Source organism: Aythya ferina, assembly GCF_964211825.1.
Source record: "Aythya ferina genome assembly, chromosome: 1".
In the NCBI taxonomy this organism is placed as follows: Eukaryota; Metazoa; Chordata; class Aves; order Anseriformes; family Anatidae; genus Aythya; species Aythya ferina.
The window spans coordinates 70,459,181-70,484,624 of record NC_140296.1 but is presented as its reverse complement, the minus strand read 5'-3'; the positions used below and the strand labels follow the sequence as shown (position 1 = coordinate 70,484,624).

At 36.4% G+C, this 25,444-nt stretch overlaps 1 protein-coding gene across 4 annotated transcripts in view; it reads left to right on the top strand.

The window, feature by feature from the left end:
* The window catches only part of HERC2 (HECT and RLD domain containing E3 ubiquitin protein ligase 2), a 109,587-nt gene that overhangs the window by 27,123 nt on the left and 57,020 nt on the right, over positions 1–25,444 (top strand). For 3 of the 4 annotated variants that reach the window (XM_084528682.1, XM_084528679.1, XM_084528680.1), the window contains exons 6-38: positions 151–251; positions 1,748–1,904; positions 2,699–2,809; positions 3,118–3,289; positions 3,893–4,066; positions 4,786–4,974; positions 5,576–5,727; positions 7,495–7,652; positions 8,094–8,207; positions 9,543–9,794; positions 10,636–10,829; positions 11,281–11,481; positions 12,225–12,453; positions 12,533–12,657; positions 13,944–14,122; positions 14,905–15,089; positions 15,447–15,602; positions 15,872–16,057; positions 17,171–17,341; positions 17,447–17,550; positions 17,661–17,811; positions 18,417–18,631; positions 19,220–19,352; positions 19,462–19,589; positions 19,717–19,912; positions 20,497–20,633; positions 21,103–21,276; positions 21,354–21,490; positions 21,580–21,731; positions 22,164–22,355; positions 23,212–23,399; positions 23,903–24,095; positions 24,710–24,892. In XM_084528682.1, the coding sequence (XP_084384808.1) occupies positions 151–251; positions 1,748–1,904; positions 2,699–2,809; positions 3,118–3,289; positions 3,893–4,066; positions 4,786–4,974; positions 5,576–5,727; positions 7,495–7,652; positions 8,094–8,207; positions 9,543–9,794; positions 10,636–10,829; positions 11,281–11,481; positions 12,225–12,453; positions 12,533–12,657; positions 13,944–14,122; positions 14,905–15,089; positions 15,447–15,602; positions 15,872–16,057; positions 17,171–17,341; positions 17,447–17,550; positions 17,661–17,811; positions 18,417–18,631; positions 19,220–19,352; positions 19,462–19,589; positions 19,717–19,912; positions 20,497–20,633; positions 21,103–21,276; positions 21,354–21,490; positions 21,580–21,731; positions 22,164–22,355; positions 23,212–23,399; positions 23,903–24,095; positions 24,710–24,892 (5,489 nt within the window). The remainder of the gene's footprint in view (positions 1–150; positions 252–1,747; positions 1,905–2,698; positions 2,810–3,117; positions 3,290–3,892; positions 4,067–4,785; positions 4,975–5,575; positions 5,728–7,494; positions 7,653–8,093; positions 8,208–9,542; positions 9,795–10,635; positions 10,830–11,280; positions 11,482–12,224; positions 12,454–12,532; positions 12,658–13,943; positions 14,123–14,904; positions 15,090–15,446; positions 15,603–15,871; positions 16,058–17,170; positions 17,342–17,446; positions 17,551–17,660; positions 17,812–18,416; positions 18,632–19,219; positions 19,353–19,461; positions 19,590–19,716; positions 19,913–20,496; positions 20,634–21,102; positions 21,277–21,353; positions 21,491–21,579; positions 21,732–22,163; positions 22,356–23,211; positions 23,400–23,902; positions 24,096–24,709; positions 24,893–25,444) is intronic. The other variant, XM_084528681.1, reaches the window with a different exon arrangement.

Below are 25,444 nucleotides of genomic sequence, written 5' to 3'. Positions count from 1 at the left end.
ACTATTTATATTAAAAAAAAAAAAATGTAATTGTATCTGCATGCATATAAATAAAGTGGAAAACTGTAAAATACATATATTACTAATATTTTTTATAATGTAATTGTTACATAAACTGTATAGAGACAATGCGAATATGATTTTTTTTAGCCCAAGACCTGTAGGGAAAGGTGTAGAAGGACTTGCACGAGTTGGATCCCGAGCAGCACTTTCATTTGCATTTGCGTTCCTTCGTAGAGCATGGAGGTCAGGTAGGTCTATTCTGTAGCATACTGTGTATATTTTTGATTTCTGAAGACAATTTTTTCATAAAAGCACGTGCATGTATTAAAGATATAGCTCGATGCAAATACTTATAAATATTTGACTACCATAATTGTATCTTACTTTTATGTGGTATTATGTCCAACTGTTGTTGTCGATCAAAGCCATCGGAGCCAGTCATTGCTATTCAAGCCAGTCCAGCTGCTGTATTGTGCTGGGCTACTTTTGTGCTTAGCTATACAAACTGGGATTTCACAAAGAGAACGCGTCTTAATGCCAGGTTTCAGAGAAGTTAGATTTATTTTTCAGAAAAGATGTATCACTATACTACTGCAGCACAGTAGTCTTTCTTCATTCCTCTCAGGCTACGGGATGCAGCTTCCTCCCCACCTGTGTGGAGGATCAGTAGCGGGTAGTAGTCTGTCGAGCACACCAGTTTGGGGAGTGTTCTGGTGATATCTGTGATCTGGGGATTCAGGTAGACTGCAGACTTTCCTATGATGAGGTTCAACTCTGCATACTGAGCCCTCTGCTTCTCTCAGAAAGGAATTGCCTACTACAATTACCCATCTTTCTTTCTGATTGGAGTCAGTCTTGAGGCATGGTGTCACTCCTCCTGTGTGTAACCTTGTAGCTGGGCCTTCCACCACACCCTCTCCTACCTCTTGTTCAAGATTGAGGGCCTCAAACCTATTCTGGAGGGGCCCCTTGGGGAAGTGAGGTGGGTAGGTAGGGGGGTTGCCTGTGACACTGAACTGGGACTCGCTTCCAACCCTCATCTTCTTTTTGGTCCCCTCCCTCTGCCCAAGAGCGACAGGGCAGGGGCTCCACCACCCTTTGGGGGGGCATCCCCCGGTGCCGTTCTCTCTGGTATGCCAAAGAGTTACTCCACCAAGCAGTCTCCAGCTCACATGCTCCTTAGTCTCTCCTTAGTCTTTCCACCTGCTCCTTGATTTCTGTCACCATGGACAGCTCACCTTGCACCTGAGAACTGGCAGTCTCCCTGCTGTCCTCTCCCGGCAGCAGCAGGCTCAGGCATTCCCTGCAGCTTGAGGCCTGAGCAGCCGTGTCTCTGGGCAGGCCACAGTCTTTTTGAAGTGAGTTCTCTGCCTAGTGGACACCATGGTAGGTTTGTTGTCTCACAGACTTACCTAAATATTTGTCTCAGTCTGTGCTATTTGTTTAGATTGCAGTTATTTGGCTCTTCATCCGGGCTAGTTCTTTTCCCAGTTGCCTCAGCAGATGCATAGCAGGGCAAGCTGTTTTAAGACTTGCTGCCTTTCCAAATGCATTTTTTTTGTGAAGCAGATTGTTCTTCAGAAGTCTTGCAGTCAAAATGTTTGTATGAATATTGAGAACTCATGTACATATTAAGTAACTCGTAACAGTGAGATTAAAAAAATAAAAATCCACAGTGTTGTAAAGAACATCTGTATGCCTTCTGTGAAGGTGTGGGTGTAACTAGTGTTACTGTGATCCTTAGGTGAAGATGCAGACCTGTGCAGTGAGCTGTTACAGGAGTCACTTGATGCGCTACGAGCTCTGCCAGAGGCATCCCTTTTTGATGAAGGGACTGTATCTTCTGTATGGCTGGAAGTTGTGGAAAGAGCTACTAAATTCCTAAGGTCTGTTGTGACTGGGTAAGTTTCTTCTTTAGGGTATTGCTGAAGTATCTGTTACATGGCAAACTTAAATCTCCTACCAACTGACGGCCTGAGCAGAAATAGTTTAGAAAAGAAAAACAGTTGTTTTCCATAATGTTACATCAAGCAAACAAATGGTACATAAATTGTTGAAATGACGCTCCTCAAGCATGGTTTAATTCCTTTAACTATTTAAGAAGAACCTAAACTTGAGTATTCTGAATCACCCTGTATAGACTTACCCTAAAAATACTATATCACTGTTGTAAGCTGTACCCATATGAAGAGTTTTTAGTAATGCAATGTATGTGTATGCTTTACTGAGCCTTTCCACTACAGCAATATAATACAGACTGTGCATAGGGGGACAAAATAAAGATACTCACTCTGGACTTGGAGCACTCCCTTACTTTTCCCTGTTGTTTAATAACTCTTGAGCTTACCCTTTTATGATTGTTAAATTATCTTTTGAATACTGGAACTGCATCCTTATGGTGAATATCATAAAGAATATTTAAATTATACATGTGAAAAATGTGTTTTTCATGTTCTTACCATATTTAAGAGAGCTAAGGAACAGATAGTGAAGCTTTGGGCAGTTTTAAAGCTTAGTTGCCACTTTAAAAATAACCTTTTGTGGAACGTGTCAGCTTTTGTTACATGCTTTCATTGCCAATTTTATATTCTTTAAGTTTAGTGGTTCTCGGTGTTTTGTAGATGCTTTTGTTAAGCAAATATCTATTGTTTCCAGTTATTTCTTAGCTAATGGATATTGTTTGATTTTTAAATAGAGATGTGCATGGAGCTCCCAGTACCAAAGGCCCAGGGAACATTCCGTTACAAGACCAGCACTTGGCACTTGCCATATTGCTAGAACTGGCAGTGCAGAGGGGCACGTTAAGGTGAGGAGCATGAACACTGATTTTTAACCACTGCTATTGGTTTGAATGATCAGAGCAGTGCCTGTCTTCAGTTTTCATTAGTTTTGTATAATGATTGTGGTTCAAAACATGTGGACCTTTACTGTAATGCAGTGGAGATCAAACTCTCATGTTAACTAGATTGTAAAATCCATTTTTGATATTCTGACATCTACTTAAAATGTAAAGCTGTGACATCTGGTTAAAAATAGAAAGTGAGTTGTATGGATAACCTAAAATGGTTTCCCTAAAAATGCTTTTTAATGTAAGACATAATCTTCCTCTTTCAGCCAAATGTTGTCTGCAGTTATGTTGTTGCTTCAACTTTGGGATAACGGAACAAGGGAAACGGATAATGAGCGATCTGCACAGGGAACAAGTGCACCCCTTCTACCTTTGTTACAAAGGTTTCAGAGTATAATATGTAATAAAGACGTGCCCAATACTGAGGAAGAGATTCAGGTACTTACATTTGACTTAGTTGGAAGAGGGATTATCTTGGTATCAAACTTGATTTCGCTGACTAAATTAGCTACAAAATTATCCAAACAAAATTTGGATTTACTTTAGCAGTAGTATTTTCCTGATGACATATATACATGCACCATTGTTGTTTGATTTTTTTTGGCGTACATTTGAGTTCCTTGAGCTAGGAGGAGGAATTTCATAGTATGATTATAGATAAACATTGTATTCAGAGCTAATGCTTTTGTCTTAAGTTACAAATGTGACCAGTTAACTTTTCTGCACATTTGGATTGTTTTTATTTAATTTTGTAAGAAGTTAATTGAATTACAACTCTTAGTGAATATTACTGGGGTTGATAAAACACAGCAAATGAGTGTTAATGCACTTACAACTTCCTATTCACAATATGGCTGAATTTTCTCAACATAAGTGTTCGGGATTTTCCTTTACTATAAGAAAAAACATGTGCCTGTTTAAATAAGCTTCTCTTAAACTTGTGCAGATACTCAGCATATCTATAGTGTATTCTGTATCTGTATGTGTAGTGGCATGGAAATATGTTGAATATTCTTCTGACTGTTCTTTTTTCCTTTTTAGCTGCTGACTTATCCTCTGAGTCCAAATGAAAGTTTTCTAAGGTATCTGACTTTACCACAGGACAATGAGCTAGCAATTGATCTGAGGCAAACTGCAGTTGTGATCATGGCCCACTTGGATCGTCTAGCCACCCCATGTATGCCTCCACAGTGTAGCTCTCCTACATCTCATAAGGTAGCTATTTGCAGAATCAAGTTTAGTAAGATACATTTCCTAAAAGTGTAACTAGTTTTCAGTTTGGAAGAATAATGACTTTTAAGATTGTTTTGTTTTCCTTTTGATTTTCACATGGTAGCTTTGAGTTGCTTAAATTTGTCTTTGGTATCTTGTACGACATTCAGAAATCTTTCAGTCAGCCTTGGAGTACAATTCTATGGTTTGGGAACAATTCTTTCGTATCACAATATTATGGCTAATTCTGCCATGTTTTGGACTGTTCCTGTTGTTTATCAGAGAAAATTCTCAAGACCAGACTTACTAAATGTTGGCTGTCTGGCTTACTTAAAAACCAACAACAGGACAAACCAACAATCAAAAAAAAAAACCAACACCAAAAAACAAAGAAACCTCTTTATATGTTAAACTTCCCATCTTGAAAGTCTACACTTCCTGTACATATTTATAGCCTATTCAGTAAAAGACTGAAAGTGATGCATGCAAGTTTTTATTTTTGATATCCTGCTAATAGACAAGACTTTTTGACCATTGACAGTAATGACTGTCAAAGATGTGAGTATATTTAGCATAGAAATCATAGCATATTCAGCATAGTATATTTATATACTTATAAATAGTATATTTAGCATAGCTTAAAAAAATAAAAAAAATGCTGCATCTTTTTAAATTAAGTTGCATATTTTAAAACTGTACTTACAGAATTTCTTATTTTCTAGGGATCTTTGCAAGAGGTCATTGCTTGGGGTTTAATAGGTTGGAAATACTATGCTAATGTGAGTGGTCCAATTCAGTGTGAAGGACTTGCCAATCTTGGTGTTGTGCAGATTGCCTGTGCAGAGAAACGTTTTTTAATATTATCTAGGAATGGACGAGTTTATACGCAAGCATACAACAGTGATACACTGGTGAGTTTTTTGCATATTTTTGAAAATGTGTTCTATATTATTTCATTATTTCATGCAATAGTTCTGCTTTTATAATATCTTGGAAGAGTAGATGAAAACATGCTGATTTTTCTGAGCTTCTTTGTTGTTGTTTTTGAGCTTTCAGAAGTTAAACATATCTCATTCCTGTAATTTCTGTCAGGCTAGAGGTTATGAGCATTATAATACTTGATTTCATTGCTATTCTGGCCTTGATAACAGCTGTAGAAATCAGCAGATGTGAAAGGAATTTTAGTTCAGTGCAGCATGCTCAAACTGTGTAGTTTGTCAAACAAAACTGCACCATAACAAACATTTGCTGCTAAGATCTTGTTTAAAATAAACACTGTTTTCGTATATACTAAAGAAGTATAAGGATGGGAACAGAATAATTGCAGAGCATCATTTTTATCAGATTTAAATAGCAATTTGGCCTTTTCTCTACTTGTATCTTTGCTTCATTAACTTAATAGATTTGACAGGTTTGATAAGCCTTGGGAAAAGTGTTCCTAGTTATTCTCTATATAGGCAAATGATGGAAAACATAAGCGATTTTAATAACTCTATTACTTTTGGTTCACAGGGACCACAGCTGGTGCAGAGTTTAGCTTCCAGAAATATCGTGAAGATTGCAGCACATTCGGATGGGCATCACTATCTTGCTTTGTCAGCAAATGGTGAAGTTTTCTCTTGGGGCTGTGGAGATGGTGGCAGACTGGGCCATGGAGATACAGTGTATGTAATAATAAAAAAAAAAAAGTAACATTTGTCAGTGTTCTGAATTCATAGTAGAAACTATTTAGTTGTGTGTACAAACACCCATAAGAAATATTATTGAAACGTGGCATGCTACACTGAGACCATGCGTAAAAGGTGTAATATACCCCGATCATGATTTATTAAAGGGTGCCTGTACTTTTCAATCATTGTCTGACAAATCAGGCAAGTAGGAAACATTGTTAATAACCATATTTCTGATACTGTCCGAGCTGGTAGTTGTGACTTGTTCAGCAAGTAAACTGGCTGTTAATGCTGGCATAGTAACTGACCGTTCCTATGTATGTAGTGTTCTATGTGTTGTCATTGTGGCAAGCAATTCTTGATAATGAAATTGTCATAAAGCCCATTGCTTTGGAAGTTAATGTGTTTCTGCAAAATCCTGGTGCATGGTCTCCATACCTCAGACAGTCTCATTAACAAGCAAGCGTTTTTTTAAGTAGGCAGCTAAAGATTCATAACCTCAAATATTCTATTGCTATACAAAACAATACAAAATATAACGGATAATCCATTTTTAAAAATAATTTGATTTGATAATCTATTAAGTATTTCACATTTACCGTAAGCATTCCCTATTCAACTCTGTTACCGAACAAATTATGTTCTCTCTGCATATATTCTCTTTTTAATATTCCTATTTCTGCACTGATGCTGTCTGAAATACTTGTGAGTAGACAGCGTAGTAGTAGTTGCACTATTACCAGGCCTTTTGTTTGTGGTTTTATGAATCCATAGTGTATTTTCTCTAGGAACATTGATTCAGATGTCAGTGGAGTTGTCTTTACAAATGCGGTCGTGTTGCTTACATCATTCATTTTGCCCTCTGACACCCCTTACTAAACAATAACATTATTGTCCTGCTTTTATGTAGGAGCATTTTTTTTTACAGGGGTCCGGTGGAGGGCTATGAAGATGATTAGGGATCTGGAGGTCCTTTTTTAAGAGGAGAGGCTGAGAGAGCTAGGGCAGGGCAGCCTGGAGAAGAGAAGACAGAGGATCTTAACAGTGTATATAAAAATCTTAAGGAAGTGTGTCAAGACAATGGGGCTGGGCTCTTTTCATTGGAGCCCAGAAAACAGGACGAGGAGCAGAGGGCACAAACTGAAACACAGGAAGTTCCTTGTGAATATGCGGAAAAACTGTCTTTACTGGGAGGGTGACAGAGCACTGGCCCCGAGAGGTTGTGAAGTCTCCTCCTCTGGAGATACTCAAAACCTTCCTGGATGCCATCCTGTGCAACATGCTCTAGGTGACCATTCTTGGCAGGGGAGGTTGGACTAGATGACCTCCAGAGGTTCATTCCAACCTCAACCATTCTGCAGGAGCGCGTATCAATATATTTTAGGTTGTTTCTTCCCCCTGTGTTGAATTTCTGATAAGCAAGGCAGTTCCTACACAAGGGTTAGAACTGTAAATGCTACATGTGGACAAATAATGTTATAAAAGATAATATTTTTGTAGTAGGCTTAAATATTTCTGAAAACCACATCATTGATTTAATTGGAAACAGAAATCATAGTTGTCAGACATCTCTGTTGCTTTGTATGTTGTTGAACAATCTGAATTTTATTTTTGACTTACAACTCTATTTTGATACCTCAGGCTACTAATACGATTTGCAGGTAGAACTGCATCAGTTATTTTCTAACAAATATGGCACACCTTTTATTACCTACTCGTCAGATCACCCTTTGTGAAATATGTCACCTTCTCTTTAAACAGCCCTCTGGAGGAACCAAAGTTGATATCTGCCCTGTCTGGAAAGCAAGCTGGGAAACATGTTGTTCATATAGCATGTGGAAGCACTTACAGTGCAGCCATTACTGCTGAAGGAGAGCTATATACGTGGGGACGAGGAAACTATGGCAGGCTTGGTCATGGTATGTTATTTGACGTCTTAAAATCAGTTGTTTCTCAATTAGTTGTTTAGTGTTTATCTCAATCTTTTATCCAACCTACCCATAGCTGATTTGAGAAGCATACATTATGAGAGGGATTGTCTTTCAAATCCACTAAGTCTCAGCTCTGTAAAAATAGGCATCTGGATGGAGAAGAATCATAGGGAATCTGCATTGTCCTGTTCCCTTCCTTGTGAAGCAAAGACAAGTGGGTGAAAATCCGCTTTTCTTGTGGGTGAAATCCACATTAAATACCTAAGAAACCATATGGGAGTTCAGTCATAATACTTAAATCTGAAAAGAAAACAGAACAACCCCCTCCACCCCAAAACAATGAAACACCCAAAACCAACCAGCCAAAACCAGAAAAACCCACCAAGCCTTCTTGGTTTTGCTGCTCACCTTGTCTACTTTATATTGAAGGTTCCAGTGAAGATCAGACCATCCCAATGCTCGTCACAGGGCTGAAAGGACTCAAAGTTATTGATGTGTCATGTGGAAGTGGAGATGCTCAGACTCTTGCAGTTACTGAAAATGGTTAGTAGCAAAATATAACAGTTAAGCTTGACTTTTCTTGCTTTCATTCTAAAGATATGTATTTATATTGCAAATACCATGCTTATTTTTAGTGGCTTTAACTCTTTAAGAATTTGAAGCTGAAATTTCATTTGGGGAAATATATATGTGCATTTATTTTGCATGTTATGTGCATGGATAACATTTCTATGTATATGTATGCAATATACTCATTTTGAATATACGTATTTGTATTACCATTTGTTTGATATACATTTAAAAAAATGACAAATCTATAATAGATACACAAAACATTAAATATATATACATCTGTATTTACATTTTATGCATCGTATAATTAAATAAACTCATGTCACAACAGCAAGATTTTTGAGGAGGGATGTTGTCTATGTTAACCCATGGGAACTGACAAAGAGAAGCTCCTTCTGGAATCCAGCTTCCTGGCATCCCTGAGCTAGATTCCCAATGCGAGAGATTCAAAACCTGAATTTCAGTGTATGAGGTTAGGCACTAAAGTCATCATTTGGAAATCAGGTATCTCTTGGAAGCGAATTATTCTATTAAAATGTAGCTGGTTATGGTGATATGCACAATTAAAAACCTGAAAGATTTCCTCATACAGGAATTTAAAACTGAGATTTCCTAATTATTTTATTCCTTGGTCCTGTTCTTGCTTATCAGAGTACCTTTGGGAATAGCTTATGAAAGGATGGAATGTAAGTGCTCTAGAATGTAAGACAAAACTTGGAGATGCTCATTCTTGAACTATTATTAAATGAAGATGCAGAATGACTTCATGATTTTTGATATTGTAGGGCTTAGATTAAGTAGTGAATATCGAAAGGCAGTGATAACAGACAATGGCAGTTTTCACTTCATTTAGTGAGATGATTTGAGTGACAAGAACTGAAAACAGAGGTCAGCTTTCACAGACAATTTGACCATTCAGTGTGGAAATAGTATTGCAAGTTCTTAATAACTAAAGATCAAACTAGAGGCTTGATTTGTGGCATATTCTCTACTACATATGCTTTTAAGAAGGACTTTTTGCACAGTAATGAATTTTTGTGCATGTTATACATGTATTTCTATGCTAGTTTGGTCAACATGAGAACTTTACAGATTAAGAACCACTGTTCAGAACTTTCTCATCCTTCATATGTATTTCATGAACTATTGAAAATGCATTAATAACTGATATTCCTAATTTACAATTTCAAAATTGTGCTAATTATAGAATCTCAGATTTTTTAAAAATTTGCTTATTAGAACAGATAACTTTATTACATGAAAAAGCAGTGCAATATTTCTGTTTTTCTTTCTCTTCTTTTAAAGGCCAAGTATGGTCTTGGGGTGATGGCGATTATGGAAAGCTAGGAAGGGGAGGCAGTGATGGTTGCAAGACTCCCAAGCTGATAGAAAAACTTCAAGACCTGGACATTGTGAAAGTACGCTGTGGAAGTCAGTTCTCTATTGCTTTGACCAAAGATGGTCAGGTGTATACCTGGGGAAAAGGTGACAATCAGAGACTTGGGCATGGAACGGAAGAGCATGTTCGATATCCCAAACTTCTGGAAGGTTTGAAAGGTAATTAGCTGGAAATACTCAAAAGCTTTTTGTTGTTTTGGGAACCTTTAGCTAGGAAGTGATGATCTCAACTATACAAATGACAATACCATGTACTCTGGTGTCATATTCTATACCGTTTTCATTGTAAAAGGTAATTGTGCACATTTCCCATCATTTCTGCCTTTTCTGCCTTTAAAATTTCAGCAGACGTAGAGCTACTATGGTAAGATTACTTTAAATGCTGCTTGTCCTAGTGTTCTACTTATTCATACTGTTTTTCTCCTGTTAGGTTTGCAGGAATGCTTATTTAAAGACATGTTTTTGCATTGTCAGGAAAATATTTTTGACTAGTTTGAATCAGTGAGGGTTACTTCTTCAATGTGATAGAAACCTGAGGTTCTGGAGGGGAGGATGAGGAGAAAAACTTTCATTTCACTGTCTTTCCTAAAACAGTTGTTCATATATAAGGAATGCTCTAATAGAAAGTAACTTCTGAACTAAGGAGTATAATGTAACTTTGTAGTCCCAGTTCATGGATGGGGAGATCTTTTAATAACCCTTTCCTGAAAAGTGATCCAAGTGGAAGGGATACAAAATAGAAGCTGTTTGTTTTGAACTTGTAGACTTTCATGTTTCTCTGTTAAGAATCTTTAAATATTCCCTTGATTTTTCTTTTACTGTACTCTTCCAATCCACTAGTAAAGCAAAGGTAAGACTATTGATGTCCATAACATGTTTACAGTTAAGTGTGAACACAGTTATAGTTAAGTATAAGCACAGTTTTCTTTCCTTCTGATATTTTTCTCTGTTAATAATTACAGTCCTTAAGTTATTTTCGATACTTTACTTTTTTACTCAGGAAAAAAAGTGATAGATGTGGCAGCTGGATCCACGCATTGTTTGGCACTGACCGAAGATAGTGAAGTGCATAGCTGGGGGAGCAATGATCAGTGTCAACATTTTGACACTTTGCGGATCACCAAACCAGAGCCTACAGCTCTCCCAGGATTGGACACAAAGCATATTGTTGGAATTGCCTGCGGGCCTGCTCAGGTGAGTTTTTAATCTTTGAATTGTTAACTGCAATTTGTCTCTATATGAGACTAGTTCTGTACACTAATCGCAGTCCTTTTTTCTGTGCTTGTATGAATTCTTTTATTCCTTATTCTGAACAGATGAAGGCTTGGAAAAAAAAACAAATTTCATGCAATTGTTCTGCCAAAAAGAGATGACTAGCTTTCCCTCTGAGTATTCTGAGTAGCTATATCCTCCCCACTTGCGGAGCACTTGAAGAGTTGTTTAGCTGAATGTTTACTGCAGCAAAGATAGTGAGGTATCTGGATTGGCATAATAGCACTTTGGAAGATGTGATAATGAAGTTCTTTTCTGGGATTGGTAGGGTTTTGTGTATGTTTACAGGAATGCAGGCAGAGAGTTCTCTTTTGCAGATGCGCAGATACTGCTGAAACCCATTGAATTTTGCATTTTTTTTTTCTATTTATAGAGTTTTGCTTGGTCATCATGTTCCGAGTGGTCAATAGGCTTGCGTGTGCCTTTTGTGGTGGATGTTTGCCCCATGACCTTTGAGCAGCTGGACCTTCTACTGAGACAAGTGACAGAGGGAATGGATGGCTCTTCTGACTGGCCTCCTCCTCAGGAAAAGGAGTGTATGGCTGTGGCAACGTTAAACCTTCTAAGACTTCAGGTACCCTAAGTTTCTTACGCATTGAGTAGTCAGTGAGATAAATGTTTCAGTAAATTGCTTGGATGAAAATAATGGATGTAGGGTGTTTAAAAACATTTTATTTGATAAGAAAGTGAAATAAGTAGAATATCACTTCCTACTCCCTGAAATTTTGCAGCTTATGGTTGTTTTAACTTTGGCTTTCCTTACTTTAAAGCTCAGAAATATTATACCCCCCCCCCAACCCCCAAAAAAAAAAACAAAAAAAACTCTTTTCTTCTCTTGACTGTATTTGAATGTCATTAAATATGTAAATGGTGTAGGCCTTGCATACTCAGTCACTCAGTAAACCCATTCTCCTAGGGATTGTAAGCATTTCTAAGAATTTTAAACAGCATTTCCAAGAGTGTGTCCTCTTCAGACTGTATCTGACACATGGTGAAGATATGTTGCTTTACCTAGCATAGTATAGGGGTGTAGAAACAGTTACTTATTCTTTAGGATAATTGAGAATTTTAGTTGAGAATTTCAGAGGATATGTTAGTAAGTTAGTTGATAATATTTGACTGTTAATTTAAATTCAGTTTATTTCAGCAAGCCAGCATTTTCCTTTAATTTTTACAAATTTACAGATAAAATGTTTATATCTAGGTCAGTGAATTTAGTTGCTCTAGGACTGCCTTTTTTTTTTTTTTTTTTTTTTAGTTTTGTATGTTTTCTTAATTCAAATTTCCCATTTTTTTTCCCTCTTTCTCGTCTTTCAGCTTCATGCTGCCATTAGTCATCAGGTGGATCCCGAATGTCTTGGCTTAGGTTTGGGCGGCATGCTGCTCAATAGCCTGAAGCAGACAGTCGTGACGTTAGCAAGCAACGCTGGTGTTCTTAACACAGTGCAGTCGGCTGCGCAAGCAGTGCTGCAGAGTGGGTGGTCTGTGTTGCTGCCAACAGCAGAGGAGAGGGCTAGGGCTCTGTCAGCGCTCTTGCCCAGTGCAGGTTGGTTCTAAGATGAAAAAACTCTTTGGTGCTTGCTTTTCTAGTTCATTAATAGTTTTTTTTTTTTTCCTATTTTTAGTTTCAGGAAATGAGATGAATGTAAGCCCAGGCCGTAGATTTATGATTGACCTCTTGGTGGGCAGCTTGATGGCTGATGGAGGCTTAGAGTCTGCACTAAATGCTGCTATTACTGCAGAAATTCAGGTACGTTCTAACGGCTTTGCAGTTCTATACAAACAGAGGAAGGAGATGTATCAAGTGTCTTCTGAAGTTTGTGGAGCGATGTTATCCTCTGTTGACCTGAAACTTGAAGCCTCAGCTGGTGTTTGTATGGAAGTATGAATCATGTTCTCCTTTTTAGACAAGTGTTTCTTATTGTTGCCTGGAGTAATGACTTTAGCAACTGTAACAAATGTTTTTATAAAGCTCTGTAATAGCATAATTTTACAAACTGCTTTGTAACTTTCTGTGGGATTCTTAAGTTCTTCACTTCCCTGATTACACCCACACTTTTCCAGCAGAAATTTCATCTTTTTTACTTAGAATTCATTCATCTTGAATTCCTTTGCCACATCCCAAATTTCTGTAGGCTCGGTTTCAGACTGGTTCAAATGTTCATCACAGAGGATAAAAAACATTTTGTATATATTGCCTTCTTCAATACCCTCAGAGGTATAACATCCTCTTTACAGACTATTTGAAATTACTGTATTTATGTATGGCTGAGAAAGCACTAATGTGCTTTTTCCTTGTGCACTTTAATTCTTCCTAATATATTTTCTTTTTGGTTACTCTCCACTGTTGGTATATTGTGAAGTATTTGATACAGAGGAAATAGTTAATGTATTAAGTTTTGCTTTATGCATTAGTGTTAGTAATTAGTATTTTTTGTTGCATTTAAAGACATGCAAGACCTATTCTTAGCCAACTCTACTATGGTATGTCTACATTATAGTGTAGGTCTGAGATGCCTGAGCTGGCTTTAGATACGTGCTGAAAGTGATCTACTTGACAGCATACAGCACTGCATAGGGTAACTTCAGTTCCCTAAAAACAAGGTGAATTAATCATAGAGAACTCCTACGGAGTCTATAGTTCCGTAGCAAATCAAACCCAGCTTCTGCAGCAGACTGGATTCATTACTTTTATAAATACAGAGTAAACACACCTTCGCTTGTAAACCACGCAGTAGCTTCTGTCATGGTAAAGCAAATAGAACAGAAATAAATTGTTAACGTGGTTTGGTGGAAGCAGAATTTGGAGTTTGTCTTGCTTTGTTTCTCCCTCCCTTTGTTTCTCCTTCTTTGTACATTATAATTATTAAAAAAATAAACAAATCCCATATAGTCCTTTTGGAATATACAGTATATATTTCTATATAGGTAAAAGTAACTCTTTTGTTTTCATGAAAACTTATTTTACTTTAGCAAAATATTTCACCATGACAGTGGAAGTTTGGTCATTTTCTTAATTGTGTTCTTTATTTTTAGGATATTGAAGCAAAAAAAGAGGCACAGAAAGAAAAAGAAATTGATGAGCAAGAAGCAAATGCATCAACGCTTCATAGGAGTAGAACTCCATTGGACAAAGACCTTATTAATACTGGAATCTATGAATCTGCAGGAAAACAAAGTTTACCATTAGTTCAGTTAATTCAGCAGTTACTAAGGTAATTACATCAAATTTCATTTATTTTTGCGTGGAAAATCTGTTAGAGAAATATTTTACAAACTAGTCAAATACAAGATAGCTAATTTTAGTATGCAAATGCAGTCTTCATTCTAGAATTCTAGCTCCACTGAATTCAAAGCACTGAACATTTTTCTGGTTTATATTTACCTCTGCCGTTTTATGTGGGTAAGAAGTAAAGTTTTCTAGTTAATTACCTGATTTTAGGAAGATTTATTACTTTAGCAGGAACGTCAGCGCAAATTTATTTAGAACTAAATGTTCTGCATTGGGGAGACCAATACTCTTTAAGTGGGGAAGACACCTGAATTTTAGATTCTTGACACTGAGAAAGCTGCGAATACATGATTAATAAGGTGCTGAGAACAAAGCTTCTTTATGCCAGCTACAACAGTTTAACGTATGGTAGGAAGAAATGATGAGCTTACTAAGAAACTTAATGTGCTTTTTCAATTAAGTGTAATGCTTACCACGTAATATAATCAGTACTGAGAATCTTCTGAACTAGATAGTGTCATGACTGTTAAAATAGTCAGGTTATGTTTTTGTAGTGAGCGATGACAAAGATTGGTGTATTTTAAATACCTCCACAAAGGAAGCCTGACTTTTTGGGTACTATGATGCAAACAAAGTAACAACGTCCTACAAGGCAACTTTGCATAGGTTTGTGAGAAGTTCCAGCAGAAGCTTAACTTGTGTTTCTTTGGCCTGTCTTCACTGTGAACTCTTTTAAATTCTTCACAATGTTTGTATACCAATTAGGAACATCGCTTCACAGACGATAGCCAAACTAAAAGATGTCTCTCGTCGCATTTCTTCTTGCATGGACCATGAGCTTTATAGCAAAGAGAGATCTGCTTCTCTGGACCTGTTGCTCCGTTTTCAGCGTCTACTTGTTAGTAAACTTTATCCAGGAGATTGTGTTGGGCAGGTCCCTAATACATACAGTAAGTTATCCTAAAAAATATGTTCCCCCTCCCCAAAGCACTTCTGTAACACATCTTTTGCAAGATTGTAGTTTCATGTTTTAATTTATCTTCTTTCATTTGTTAGTCTAGCTGTTGACTTCTGAGAAGTGTTTGGAAGTAGTTTCTTTAAATTGTTTTCTGTAAAAGAAAATGCCTCTTTGGAAGGCAGTAGGATCTAGATCATACAGTTTTAAAACTCTTGAGAGTTTTAGAAAAATATTTCTTTATTCAGTGTTAATACTGAGTGGCTGTGTTTCAGAAGAGTTTGTCAGCTTTTGAAGACTTTCTTAAACGTGACTGTGATGGTTTTCTGTGCTTTTCCTGCTTTTTATACAGGTCCCGACCTCTTAGGTGTTGGCTCTTTACTGAAGAAATACACTGCTCTTCTGTGCACACACATCAGTGATATACTTCCTGTGGCAACCAGCATCGCTTCTGCTAGTCATAGGCATTTTGCAGAGGTATCTCATGTTGTAGATGGAGATTTAACAGGTAGGTTTTTATTTATTGTCCCCCTGTCGTTCCCTTCCACAAACCAATAAAATGTTCTTGGAAGTGTTAAATGAGTGAAATAGAATCTACTTAATATTTTGGTTGGTGTGAGAGAGAGGGGACAAAGTTGATGTAGAGAAGAAAAGAGCTTTGTACTGAAGAAGTAATGGAAAGTAGAATGTGTTGCTTGGTGATTTACTTCTGTGAAGCTATTACCCCAAGTCTTTAATTAAATCTGAATATTGGCTCTGTTTTTTTTTGTGTTTTAGGCATTCTTCTTCCAGAACTGGTGGTTTCTATAGTGCTGCTACTCAGTAAAAATGCTGGATTAATGCAGGAAGCTGGTGCTATCCCTCTGCTGGCTGGCTTGCTAGAACATCTAGATAGGTTTAACCATTTAGCCCCTGGGAAGGAAAGAGATGACAACGAGGATCTAGCATGGCCAGGAATAATGGGTATGTGCCTGAAGCATCTGTACCAACTTATTTATATTTTCATAAAGTAGCTATGTAAAAACAATGACTATTCGTATGAACACTTCTTGGGAAGGGAATTGTGTTTTACAGGACAAATTTTTATTAACCAGTATACAGAATTTACTAGCAGAAATACTGCTGTATTTCTTAAGGAAGTAAATTCTTAAGGAAGTTACTTGTAAAGGTAGGATTAAGCAGAGTATAAATGCAGCTTTTCAGAGAAGTAGTGCACTTTATGTAGTGTTTTGCATAAGTTGCAACATCCATTTAATTTTTCCATTTTGAGAGTTTAAAGTTACAGTGAATACACGAGTACTACTTCTATGCATTTTGTTACTAATTCTGTTGGCATTTCATAACAGGCTGTCTCTGGGGTGAGAAGAGAAGCAGAAAACATGCATTTCTAACTGAGCTTTTTACTGGTGGAGGGAGGAATGAAACACATGGTCAGCATAACCAAACAGAGTGAAATGTCACACTGATAGTGTGTTGGGGAGAACAAAAGCTATATGAAAATTCAGTTAGTGGTCTAAAAGAACAAAGTGAGATGGAGATGCCCACGTGAAAACCTTACTTTGATCTTTCTTGCCTAAATGAAATTACATTTGTTTTGAAATAGTGTATTGATATGTAGATTGGAAGACTTTCCGCGTGTGTAAGTAACTGCCTTTTTAAATAAAAACGTGGACTTAAACTGAAATTAAATAAAAATCCAGTGTCTTGCAGGCAAGCATGTAGTAAAACTGAAGTAATTTTAAGGGAGAACCAAACAGCAGTAGTCTGCTAGAATAGTTGTACTGCTCTACCTCCAAACAAAACAGCTGTGTAGTTGGGTAATGTCAGGTCTATTGCAAGGTGACATTGAAGATTACTGCATAAAAGAATACAGCATTTAGACAACGGAATTGCATGCTGTGTATAGAGGGAAACATCGATATTGAAATCAATTTTGACTTCTAAGCATGTCAAAAGGCAAAGAGCCTTTGAATAGAAGTGACGAATTCAGTTATGTGACTGTTAAAAGGATGTCCAGAGAAACTTTGCTTTTTCTATTTCTGTTAATAAATTCTCTATTCTTTTTTATACCTGTAGGTTCATTTTTTACTGGCCAGAGTTGCAGAAATAATGAGGAGGTGACGCTTATACGTAAAGCCGATCTAGAGAACCACAACAAAGATGGAGGATTTTGGACAGTAATCGATGGGAAAGTGTATGATATAAAGGACTTTCAGACCCAGTCTTTAACTGGCAATAGTATACTTGGTGAGAATTAGCATCTGAATTAAATGCACAAATTACTTCTGTTTAAAAATAGATGGCATAAACAGGCTTTTAGATGCTATTCTGACTACCTCATTCTCTCATTAGCTCAGTTTGCAGGTGAGGACCCAGTTGTTGCTTTGGAAGCTGCTTTGCAGTTTGAAGACACAAGGGAGTCAATGCATGCCTTCTGTGTTGGCCAGTATATGGAGGTAAAAATGTTATAATAGATGCACGCTCTCTTAAGTAAAGTACTGCTTTCTTTCCAAAATCCTTGTTGGAGCTCAAATTCTAGCTTTCAACTCATCTTTCTTTTTCCCAGCCCGACCAGGAAGTGATTACAACACCAGATCTCAGTACTTTGTCATCACCTCTAATCGACACAGAAAGAAATTTGGGTCTTCTCCTTGGACTGCATGCTTCCTACCTGGCAATGAGTACACCACTTTCTCCTCTGGAAGTTGAATGTGCCAGTAAGCAAAACTTCATATTACATTTGTCAAAGCACACCAGAAAAGGCCAAACTAACAGAACATCTTCAGTTCTTCAGAGGACAGTAAAACTGAAGTTCTGTATTCCTAATGTTAATTACCACACTCAATGAGGCCAAAGAATGTAGCAAGCTTTAGATAGGAATTATGATATAATTTTGAACAACTGCATATCCAGAATTTTGTAATATACAAGGTATAGAGAATTTTCAAAGAGAAGGATATCTTACTAGTAACTGTATAGCACAGTTAACTCACAGTGGAGTACTCCAATAAGAGTGCCTGAAGTATCTGGTGCTGGATTCTTCCATGTTGAATACCACTATTTTGTGAATAGAGGATATGATTCCATGTTAATCCCAGAAAAATGGCTAAGGCCTTCTCATCTGTAAACAGGTGGTGACTGCCCTGTTACTTGATTGTTTCTTAGTTGTAGATTCCTTTTTCAGTTGAAAAATGTTCCAGCAAATGGAAGAGTTGCTGAAACTTCTGTTTGGAGCTGTGTATGCATTTCGTTTCCAGGATTTGTTGAGTCTCAATAGCTTAAGCTTTCATCAGAATATAGATTTGTGTTTTCTTTATTTTAGAATGGTTGAAGTCATCTATCTTTTCTGGAGGCTTGCAAACTAGTCAGATTCACTACAGTTACAATGAGGAAAAAGATGAAGACCACTGCAGTTCACCCGGGAACACAACCCCAAACAAATCAAAACTATATTCACATCGATTAACTCTGAGTGACCATTCACAACCCTTTCTCCAAGCTATTGCAGATAATAATATTCAGGATCATACTGTGAAGGTAAGCCCTCAATTGTTCTGTTTAAAAAAAAAAAATAAAATTGCTGAAGACATAGTGGTGGCATGAAGCAGTTTCGTTGGTGCAGATCCTCTAAAAGTTACAGCAGAGCAATTCTGAAATAACTTTTTCTATTGTCTCTGTGAAAGGAATGATTGAATACTATTAATGGATAAGAATTAACTTGATATTGTAACAGTACAGTTTTTTCTTTTGAATTTTTGAGTGTAGAACTAAGTATTTTAAGTGTATTCTTACAGAACAAATAAAAAATGCATTACTTGTGATATCAGGCTTCAGTAGTATTGACAGACTGTGCTCACTTCCAGTTATCCAGAGATAACAGTAGCTTCATTACCTGTAGCTGTGTTAGTCTTTTTACAAGATGAATGATACAAAGTGTTTTTTGTAGTATTGGGTTGTAATTACCATGTATTAAGTAGTTGTGTACTGTGTGGTGTCTCTGATTTCTGAGTACTATCTAGGTCAGGTTGTGTAAACCAGTTATTTAAATGCTGGCTGGAGTATTTTGAATCCTTTTGATTGTATTTAAAAACAAAGCTAAATAGTGGCCTTTTTGTGTTTTTGTAGGACTTCTTGTGTCAAATAGAGAGATATTGTAAACAGTGTCACTTAACGACACCAATCACATTCCCTCCTGAACATCCTGTGGAAGAAGTAGGACGTTTGTTATTATGTTGTCTTCTGAAGCATGAAGATTTGGGTAGGTAGGCTTGTGGTGTAGCTGTTCCAGAATACGTTTTGTACTGGTTTAAACTCTACTACTCATGATTTTGGAAATGCATGTTCAGAAATTGTCTTTTCCCATTAAGGTCACGTGGCATTGTCTCTTGTTCATCCTGGTACCCTTGGAGTTGACCAGGTAAAACATAAAACCTTACCGAAATCCGTAGTGGATGTGTGTCGTGTTGTCTACCAAGCAAAATGCTCACTGATTAAGGTAAGTCTCTTACGTACTGACATTTGGATTATTTGAATTGTTTTATTTAAAAAGTTGCTTATTCTTTTTTTTTTTTTTTTTTAATTGTATACCTCATAGTGATTTAATCTTTCAATGTCTTTTATAGACCCATCAAGAACAAGGGCGTTCCTACAAGGAAGTTTGTGCTCCTGTCATTGAGCGTTTGAGATTCTTATTCAATGAGCTACGTCCTGCAGTTTGCAATGATCTCTCTATAATGTCTAAATTTAAACTTCTGAGCTCCTTGCCCCGATGGCGGAGAGTAGTTCAGAAAATAATTAGAGAAAAAAGGAAAAAGAGAGGTAAGGCAACATTAATACTGTATTTTATTTGAAAGAGAGCAAATTAAGCTCATTCCAAAGCTTACCGCTCTTTTGTTAGCTAAAACATCAAAACCTTGCTTCCTGTTAAATTTCCATGATTTCAAAACCAACAGTTATACATCAGTTCCCAGGGCAAAGGCAGGCAGATGACAAAGACAAGTTTAAATGAGGCATGCTTCTTTGAGTTCTGGCATATTAAAATTATCAGTCCTGAACTGGTTTTACTGCAGCTTAACTAGAAGTGATATCTTATGAAAAATCATGTTGTATTAAAGCAATGTGGTCAAGCATTCAACTGTTCAACTGGAAAGCAATTATGTGATGAACACTCAGGTGCTTTTGAAGTTTGCCTTAAAGATATAAGCATATTGAAGATACTGCTAGAGCTAATTTTGTAGTAGCTACACCTAATGTTTATCTGAAGTACCCTTCCATTTTATCCCTGGCAGATCTTAAATGTTCTGTATGCTCAGGTTATCTTGCAAACCTAAAAATATCAAGCCTAAAAATATGATACTGTAAATGTTACCAGGTTACACAAAGGAGTAACTTTTTATTTTTAGTGCCAAAAAAATCGGAATCTGCTGATGTAGAAGAATCCAAAATTGGAAATGAGGAGAGTGATTTAGAAGAAACCTGTGTTGTACCTCACAGTCCTGTACCTATAGATAAAAGGCCCATACCAATCAAATCACCTAAGGTAGGATATCAGATAAATCAACCTTATAAATAAAAAGAAGAAGAGAAAGAAATATTAGTTAAAGCGATGATTGCAATAAATTGACAATATTCTAATAGTGTTGTTTGGGATATGTGACTAAGTATGGCACACTGATTTAGTGAAACTTAGAATAATTCATAAAAATAACCTGTTGTATTATACTACATGCATATTTAGCATATGTAAAGATATACCTTCTCAAATTATAAGATTATTGATAACTTAGTGTTCAAATAAGGCTTCATTTCAGCATAAAATTATGATGACTTACTACTTTTTTGAATAGTAATGCATTTGAAATTGTATGTAGCAATTGTAAACAAGATAATAAATTAGAAATAACGTTAAATTCTTCACTGTCTTTGAAGACTTTTTTTCCGGGTTTATGTGAAATAACTTGTTTTCAGTAATTTAACTTGATTTAACATGCTACTTTACTGTTTTACAGGATAAGTGGCAGCCAATTTTGAGTACAGTTACAGGTGTCCACAAGTACAAATGGCTGAAACAAAATGTCCAAGGCTTGTATCCGCAGTCTGCCCTCCTTAACACCATTGTTGAATTTGCACTTAAAGAAGAGCCGGTAGATGTTGAAAAAATGAGGAAATGTTTATTAAAGCAGGTAAAGTGGATGAAAATGAGCATTGACATGTTAGCAATTTACATAAGTATTTACATTTTTTTTTTTACCTTTTGCAGCTGGAAAGAGCAGAAGTTCGTCTGGAGGGAATAGATACTATTCTGAAATTGGCAACAAAGAATTTTTTGCTCCCATCTGTGCAGTATGCTATGTTCTGTGGATGGCAGAGGCTTATTCCAGAAGGAGCTAATATAGGGTAAAACTTTATTTTTAATTTTCCTTTCACAATTCTATATTGAGGGGAAAAAATACTTACCTTTTGCTTGTTGTTTTTGTTATGTGAAGGGAACCTCTTACCGACTGCTTGAAGGATGTTGATCTCATCCCACCTTTTAACAGAATGCTCCTAGAAGTAACTTTTGGAAAGTTATATGCATGGGCTATTCAGAACGTCCGGAACATCTTGTTAGATGCCAATGCAAAATTTAAGGAATTAGGTGAATACTTTTTTCTTCTTGCTGTTGGCTGGGGAGAAAGGTGTTTTAAACTAACATCATTACATTCTTTGAAGTTCCCAGTAATTGGAATTCTAAAATTAATTCCCTTGCTTTGTGCTAAGAAATATTTTGACCTTCTTTCTCTGTATTGTCTGTTGTCTCCTCACCTCCAACTCACTCTTCAGTGTTTGAGAATGTTGCTGGTTTTCCAGCAACAGGTGATTTGATTATTCATTAGTGACATTTTAACATTAAAATCTAAGACGTAAGAAGTTCTTGGAAGTTTGGCTAGTAAATTCTTAAAGCCAAGTGTGGAATCAAGACATATTTTAAGCCAACATTCAAATAAATTTGTACTTTATTGTTGCTTATATTTTACTGTAGCTTCCTAAGTGTCAACTGACTATGTTACTTATATTCCTTCTGAATTAGGTGTGCAGCCTGTTCCTCTGCAAACAATTACTAATGAGAATCCAGCAGGACCAAGTCTTGGAACTATTCCACAAGCACGTTTCCTGCTGGTTATGCTCAATATGTTGACACTGCAGCATGGTGCTAATAACTTGAGCCTGCTCCTCAACTCTGGCATGCTAGCATTGACACAAACGGCACTGCGGCTGATAGGTACGAAGTCTGAGTCTGGTTCTGTTTTGTTGGGAAGAAACCAAATTTACATGTTGGTGTACCCAAATTACAGAATGACTTTGCTACTTAAAAGTAGTACTTTAAGCTGTTCACCTTTAATCCTACTATCCCCCTCCCCCCACCCTCGAAAGAAAAGAAAAGAAAAGAAAAGAAAAGAAAAGAAAAGAAAAGAAAAGAAAAGAAAAGAAAAGAAAAGAAAAGAAAAGAAAAAAGAAAATGAACTGTAAATATGATTGAGAGGGAAGTCAGTTTGATTACGGCCTTTATTCAGTTGTGATTTTTTTCCGTAAGCTTTTGCCTTGGTCCTTATTTGCAATACTTTGGAAGTGACAATACACCCAATACATTGTTACATCTGCTCTACTTACTAAAACCCTTCCCAGTCTGTATATTTAAGCTGGAAGCTTCCCTTGTTAAATTTTTTACAAAAAAAAAAAAAAAAAAAAAAAAGAAAAAAAGTGGTCTTTTGACCTGATTCTTTTTCCTGCTTTTTTAAAATTGGTTTTCCTAGGCAATAGGAAATACTCATTATTTTATTTAACTTGAGTTTTCATATGAAGTTTTTCCCAAAAAACTTCTGTTTTACAATGACTTAGCTATTGGCCTCATCATTGTAATATCACTTACTTTTTCAACATGAAGCATTGTGCATTTAAAATCATTACATCCCAGTTCTCTAAAAAGCTCAGGTATGTTTCCTATTTATTATTTCATGCTACAAACCTGATTGCTGCAAGGTTTAAGTGTGACAGAGGTACTTATAAAAAATAAAAATAAAAATGAAGCTGTTAGTAATTTTTGTGTGGCGTCTCTGTTTTTCTTTTTTTAATTTTAGGGCCTAGTTCTGATAACATTGAAGAAGATATGATTGCTTCTTCTCATGGAGCTTCTGCCACGGTCCTAGAAGAGTCAAGAAAAGAAACTACACCAGTTCAGCTCCCTGTTTCTGGACCAGAGCTGGCAGCCATGATGAAAATTGGTACCAGAGTGGTGAGAGGGGTAGACTGGAAATGGGGTGATCAGGTACAACTTATTCCATACAGGTTTGAGTGTGTTAAAGTCTAAAGTTTGTGATTTTTTTTTTTTTAATTTTTAAATGTTAAAGGTAGTTTTATGTTTTCAAGACTTGGAGAGTTAACATAAAATAGATTAAGTATTTGTTTAATTTTGGTTTTGGAGGTGAAAATTCTTTTTCTAGTGAGAATGTTCTGATTCGTGATTTAGAATGAAGTTGGATCAAATTTGCTACAAGATTATGCAATTCCAACTAGGTGTGTGGTACTTACATAGTATGTTGTAGAATAGATTAAAGATCAAAACATTAATGTTGCTGGAGTTGACTGGGATAATTTCTCTAGAAGACTGTGAAATGTTTTCCAACTCTATGCTGAATTTTAAAATGTTATTGAATGTTTACTACCTATACATTAGGTTAGCAGCAAAAAAGAGCAAAAGAGTTATTACTTTATGAACTTTGAGTCTGATATAATGTTGATTGTATAACTTGAGGCTCTCTCTTTTGTCAGGATGGGCCTCCTCCAGGTTTGGGTCGTGTGATTGGAGAACTGGGAGAAGATGGCTGGATTAGAGTACAGTGGGACACGGGAAGCACAAATTCTTACAGAATGGGGAAGGAGGGAAAATATGATCTCAAACTAGCTGAGCCACCACCGGCAGCACAGCCCGCAACAGAGGATTCAGACACTGAGGATGATTCTGGTAAAATAAATAAATAAATAAATAAATAAATCAAAACAAAACAAAACAAAATGAAGGCAGGGAGTTAATTGAATTCCAAAATTGACATCTTATAATATGAAAAAAGGCTGCTTTCACGAGAAAATGCTAGATCAAAAAGGCTAATTTAATAAGTCTAGATTTCTGGCTAGAATCTTTCTTAAAATATATTTATCATGAGAAAGGTGGATAGAAAGCTTAGTATCATATTTGTTGCATATTTATGGGCTGAAGAAATCGTCATTACCCAAGTGAAATAGTTTGTTACTGGTCTCAGGAGGTATACGTTTGAACTTATTCTAATGCTATTCTAAAGTTCGCATTTTACGTGGCCTAATTATATGGTCTAGTCACTTTCTTACCTGTTGTCAGCACTGCATTCTGAATTTCTTCTAAATAGTTTACTGCCAGAGAATAAATTGTAAATATTTGCACAAAATGCATGGTTTATACTTAATCCCTTACCTTCTTCATGTCAAATCATCTAAAGAAAATATTTACCATGAATTTCTAGCATCTTGTTTGTTGCAGAATTTTTTATGAAATAGATTGACTTGGTATTATTGTATCTCTTCGCCTTTTGTGTCTCCCTTCAGAAGGAGAACAAGTTGAAAGAAATCTTCACCCTACTGCCATGATGCTGACAAGTACCGTGAACCTCTTGCAGACACTGTGCCTCTCTGCTGGTGTCCACGCTGAAGTCATGCAAAGTGATGCTACTAGGACCTTGTGTGGCCTACTCCGTATGCTTGTGGAGAGTGGAACAATAGATAAATCAGGTATTTTAAATGAACACAGTCTGATTCAGCTGTGTGCTTCTCTTTTGTGTTTTGTTCTTAGAACTTTGTAAATCTTTTGTTACTAGTTTTTATTCTTCTAATAGAAAATGCATTTTTGGACCTTAAAAACTTGAATTGTTGACAAAAACAACAAATGATCTTGAGCTTTCATAGAACATTAGCAGAAATAGCAGGAGAAGTTTGTCAGATACTGAGCGTTGGGATATATATGTAATTGTTTTAGGTAATGAATTTCTTAGCAGTTGTCTTCTGTTTGGGGGAAGGAGTGTGACTGGATATATCGTATTCATTTCCTAGCTTTGTAATTTCAGGAGTAATGCTGTTAACTACTTGAAATGAGGAAGCAATATAAAGATGAGAATTGTTTTGGAGGCGTATTTAAGAAAATTAGTCTGTAAAATTAAAGTTCCTAGCTCCTATAATGAGTTTAATAACTCAGTGTTATGCTTTGTCCAAAAATCCCAAGCCTATAGTATACACAGAATTATGTAGCTGGTAGCAAAGTCAACTGTTATATGTATGTCTTTCTAT